The sequence below is a fragment of the Neolamprologus multifasciatus genome, chromosome 5, assembly GCF_963576455.1.
Source record: "Neolamprologus multifasciatus chromosome 5, fNeoMul1.2, whole genome shotgun sequence".
Lineage (NCBI taxonomy): Eukaryota > Metazoa > Chordata > Actinopteri > Cichliformes > Cichlidae > Neolamprologus > Neolamprologus multifasciatus.
In genome coordinates this window covers 11366427-11372020 of record NC_140443.1, presented here as the reverse complement: position 1 = coordinate 11372020, position 5594 = coordinate 11366427, and the positions used below count along the sequence as shown (strand labels likewise).

Genomic DNA, 5594 nt, shown 5'->3' with positions numbered 1-5594 from the left:
CTGCAGAAACCACAAAACCAAAAATATGAGCTTAACTGACAGAAATAACTGCAGGATTTGATAATCAGAGGGAGTAAAGTTAAATATCACAGTGGAAAAAATCAGTTGTCGGATGAATAAAATGAGTTTTGCTTAACCAAACTAAAGTGAAGGATTTACTGCAGTTTTCTGTGATATTTGAGTGGTGCATAAAATAATTATTTATTAAACTGAGTAATAATTTTAAGTGTAATGACTGAACGAGGATTTTTTTTTCAGTAAATGAGTGCAGAATAGTCATGACATTGGATTTGCAACTTATCTCTGGGTTACATTTTCTGCATGGACGTTATGTTATTTTCTCACTCAGGATCATTAAACATGCTGAGAGCACTCTCTGACTTTTAAGGTAAGAAACCACTTAAAGTGTTTGCCAAAGGGTCAGTTCTGCATAGCTCAGGATCACCAGCTCACCTCTCTCTGGGATCTTTGTGAGCAGGTTGATTTTCGGCATCACAATGCCCTCTCTGGAAACGTCAACTGACCAATGAATGAATAACATACAGCTGTAAACCAAGAAAAAAGAGATGACATTGCATTACAGACAGCTGCATTTTTTTCTGACTGCTGGATCAGGATGAGAGTTCTTACCCGGGAAGCTTGGGGTGGTTCAGGGTCATGACTTCTGACCTGGGGCCTCCAGGGAGAGTGACGACAGATGGATATTTATCCTGCAGAGAGAAACAAGTTCCTGCGCATTAAAAAAAAAAATCCAATTTGTGTGTTTTAAGGCATCAAATACAACGTCTGGCTTTAATTCTATTTCAATTCAATTCAATATTATTTATACAGTGCCAAATCACAGAAGTTGCCACAAGGTGATTTATATCGTAAGACAGACCCTACAATAATAAATACAGAGAAAACCCAACAATCATATGACCCCCTATAAGCAAGCTCTTTGGCCACAGTGGGAAGGAAAACTTCCTGTTAACAGAAAGAAACCTCCAGCAGAAAGAGGCTGAGGGAGGGGCGGCTATCTGCTGTGACCAGTAAGGGGAGGAAGACAGAACAAAAGACATGGTGTGGAAGAGAGCCAGAGATGTTATTAATCTCTGGCTCTCTTCCACACCATGTCTTTTGTATGACTCAGTGCAGAGAGCTTTATTAAGACATAGTGAGTGAGAAAGGACAAATTACAATACAGTCAAAAGCTACAATGATTAACAAACACATAAATGACTGCACACAACTTTCCACAGTCCATGCCAAGCATTTTTAAAATTAAAAATATCACAACACTGCGTAATGATTATATAGCTGCTGTCACAAATGAAGCCTGCCTAAAAAAGGCTAAAAAAGCATAATAACTCAAACTACAATCCAATTATTGTAATTTTATATATAAATTGTCCTCATTATTCAGGGACAATAAATAAATTGGACAGTTTGGTGTTTTCCTATCCTTTACTTGTAGTCACTTGAAGGAAACTTGGTGAAAAGACTGCTTTCCGTCATTTTCAAAGTTGGCCTGCAGATGGCGCTATAACTCCTGTTGTTGCCCTGAACTCTGGGCCTCAGTCAAACCAGAGGTTAGTTGAGACACATTAATCAGTAATAAGGAGCCACGAGGAAGCCAGAGAAGTGAATATTTTCAGTGTGAGGTTGTGTTGTTGTTTCTTTAACTTCGCAGATGAAATGTTGACAAATGAGCGCTACTTTGCTTCCAGTTACAAAGTTTCCATGTTGGAAACGGCAGCGTGCAAACACGTGTGAACTTTATGAGCTGCGATGATGTGCTAAAGGGACCTGGGGAGATTCTGGAGTGAAACCTGAGCAGATTATAAACTGTAAACCTCGTATATCTTCAGCCTTGAGTCACTGAAGGATCCACTGACGCGCCCAGCCTCCCTCAGGATGTGTTTTCCATGATTATTCAGTTCTTTAGGGAGGGTGCAGCAGGTGAGGGGTGTGTCCAGGTGACTCAGCTAGGAGGCATCTGCAGCTACAGTGTTTGTGTGTGTGTGTGTGTTGTGTCTGTAATCAGAAGCAGGCTGTGGTATGTTCAACTCCACCTGAACCACGGTGTTAAAGAAGGCTTCAGGATTATATAAAAGGTGCGACAATACAAGCACAACTGCACAAACAACAGAACCGTTTGTTCCTCTAAGCCAGGGGTGTCAAACACAAGGCTCGGGGACCCAGCAAAGACTCCAATCTGGCTTTAGAAATTGTACGTATTAATTAATTTTTTTAAGTTCATACAGCTTTTCCTGCTCATAAAGAGCTCCCCAAACACAAAGACGTACTACAAAGTAATTAAGTAGCAGATAATAAATTTAATAACAAATGTTTGTTTTTTTTACGGTCTATTACAGAAATTTGTTTTTATTTACAATGGGTCTGTAAAAAACAACGAGACATTTTCTGTGACTTAACAGAAACTCTTTTTCTATAAATTTATAATTTATTTCTCATTTAAATCATGCTAACATGTTTCTTTTATTTACAAAAGCAGCATTTTTGTCTTCTATCTTTTGGACAATTAGAAACTAATTTCTGCATCTGCAAGTGGAACAAAATAAAATCTGCTCACAGTCTTCATGTTAAGGTCAGAGGTCATGATTCAACAATAAGAGACTGGGAATCAATGGCACCCATGGGAGAAAACCAGTGACGACCAAAAAGAACACAGAGGCTCATTTCACCGTCACCCCCCCAACAACACACAAAACACAACATCATACTGATGACGCCCCACACTTCAGGGAAAATATTCTGTGGTCTGACGAGTGAAAGTTGCACTTTTTGTAAATTGTGAGTCCAGTTACATCATCAAACATGGTGGTGGTAGTGTGGTAATCTGGGCTGCTTCAGGACATGGATGACTTGGATTGATGCAACCATGAATTCTGCTCTTTACCAGAAAATGCTTAAGAAGAAAGTCAAACAAAAAGTTAATGAGCCCAAGCTTAAACTCTGGGAATGCAGCAGGACAATGAAACAAAACACAGCAGCAAGTCCACCTCAGGATGGCTACAATTCTTGATTGCATCCTATTGTGGCACAACCAGTTATTAGTTTAGGAGGCAGTTAGTATGTTTAAAAAAAAAGAAAAGAAAAAAAGATAGGTTTAGGTACCTTTTCACCCTTAATAAATTAAATCTTACAAAAAAAACCCCAAAACAATTTAAGTAAAACAAAATGAGCTTGATGATCTGAAACATGTAGGTGCAACAAAGGCAGACAACGAAAAAAGAGACTAGGAGTTGAACAGATACTTTTTCGCAGCACTATAATGAAATACTTGTTCTGATCAGTATTTAATTTTTTTCCCTTTTTTACTTTTTATATATTTATCTGGGTGTATGTAAACAGTCCATGTCTCAAACACATGCACACAGAATCTTGTTTTTTACACAAATTAAGCTGTGAGTATGATCTCAGAAGCACAAAAATAACAAATGTTTCTGTAAAATGTAAAAATCATCACTCAAAACTATTCCATCCATTGTGTTTGTGGACACTCTGGAGTCAACCATGCTATAGCCCATTTATAATCACCAGTTAACCTAACAGGTCTATGTGAGGAGGGTGAAAGCAACCCACAGTCACAGGGAGAGCATGCAGACTCCAGACTGAAAGGCTCCAGCTGGCCAGAAAATTAAGATAACAATAAAACTACAATAACATTTTTAAACGATAGAGATTTTTGTGTCTTTTTATTGAAACTGTGCCTAAACCAGCATTTTATTAGGACCATCTGTGCAGTCTTGTGCCAAGAACGTTAACGAGGCGTACACCAAACACAGACACACATTTCACTAAACCACCAAAACCCCACACTGCTACATTAATAATCTAGGGAAGGAGAACGGAAAACAATTTTCTGTTGCACTGAATTGGATTAGATGGCACAGGTTTTCCTAATAAACTGGATGGTGAGTGTATGCACACCTTTAAAAGACTGGTAATACCTAAAATTCAGTGCTAGAGTTACATAAATGCTCTAAGCTGTGTCATAGCCCCACATCAACACATCCTACTCAATTCATTTTCATGTAAAACATCTCTACATCATAAATAATTTTTCTGGATCATTTTTAATGATCAAATTTGCAGTTTTCAAGATTATTTATATAATCAGTTCACATAATAGTTGCCTTGAGGCGCTTTATTTCGCAAAGACAGAGAAAAAAAAACTAAATCAGACAAACCTCTATGACACTTGGTAACAGTGGGGAGGAAGAGCCCCCTTTGAACAGGAAGAAACCTTCAGGTTTTAGTAGTTTAGTTTAGACGTGGATTGTGACAAGTATGCTAACTAAATTGTTTCAGTGCGATAACAATTACCATTATTAACACACCCAAGCTTAATAATTTTACTCTCACAGTTCCAAACTGCTTCCTGAGTGTCTGCTTTGCCTTCAGAGTAATAAACAGGCTCCCCTGTACTTATAATACAGGGGAGCCTGTTAATAATGATGAGTTGTGATACCTCAGCGTGTGTCAAAAAAGATGTGGTTTGAAGATCAGTAGAGCAGTTTCTGGGTTATTCCAGGGGTAGCTGCATAGACAGAGGCCACCCTCACTTCTAGGGCTGCCACAAACGATTATTTTGATAGTCGACTAGTCACCGATTATTTTTGGATTAGTCGACTAATCAGATCATGCATCCATTGGACATAAAACGTATAGCTTATTGCACCAGCAGCATCTGTTCTTATATAACTATCATTAGCTTACAGCTTTAAGTGTTTAAGGTATGTGCTAACTAAAAATAAAGACAAGATGAGAGTTTGTTAAATTTTAATGACATTTGCAGATTGTTTCGATGGAGTTTAATCTGCTTGACGTTTATTCAGCTGTGTGAAAACTATAACTTTAATCTCAGCCAAACCGATTTAATCAGGAACAAATAAAATACTAAAAAAAGCCAAACAATAACATTTTTAAGTTATCTAAGTGACTTATATATCATGTTTAACCTGAGTAGCGAAAGACGGCGGTGAGTTTGAAAACGATTTGCCGGGAGTCCGGTGTTCTCACAGGCTCTAGTGAGCCTTGCCCCCGGCTAGCTATCGAGCTAGTGGGTAACAGACGTCTCTGAAAACGTTGGAGCGCTTTTGAAAATATGTGGTGTCTTGATAAACTGAGCAGATATTTTAGGTTTACACAGTTACATTCTCGCCTGAAAATATGTTAATCGTTTATTTTGTGACCCAGAAAGAATAATAAGAGTAATATTAAAACTAACTAGCTGCCGCCATTGTTGACAACTGTGCTGGACCGCGCTATGAATTCTGGGACACAGCTTCTTCTTCTTCTTCGGGGTTTAACGGCAGCTGGCATCCTTGTACATGCAGTGCTGCCATCTTCTGTTTCAGTCCGTTATTACACTCTTAAATACTACTACTTATTCCTGCGTCTTTTGGGATCTTACAAAGCGTCAAATGACATGTCAACTATTAAATTAGTCGTCGACGTAATCGTGACTAGTCGACTAATCGTGGCAGCCCTACTCACTTCTGATGCAAACCCAGTCATTTTATTCTATAAGCAAGTCTGAAATATGACAGAAACTGCTTGCTTCAGAAAAGAGCTTTAAGGGTTAC

At 38.4% G+C, this 5594-nt stretch overlaps 1 protein-coding gene across 3 annotated transcripts in view; it reads right to left on the bottom strand.

Moving 5' to 3' along the window:
* Window positions 1-5594, bottom strand: part of cenpp (centromere protein P) — a 109115-nt gene that overhangs the window by 307 nt on the left and 103214 nt on the right. For all 3 annotated transcript variants that reach the window (XM_085158819.1, XM_085158818.1, XM_085158820.1), the window contains exons 7-8: window positions 631-710; window positions 454-545 (exon numbers count right to left, since the gene is read on the bottom strand). In XM_085158819.1, the coding sequence (XP_085014945.1) occupies window positions 454-545; window positions 631-710 (172 nt within the window). The remainder of the gene's footprint in view (window positions 1-453; window positions 546-630; window positions 711-5594) is intronic.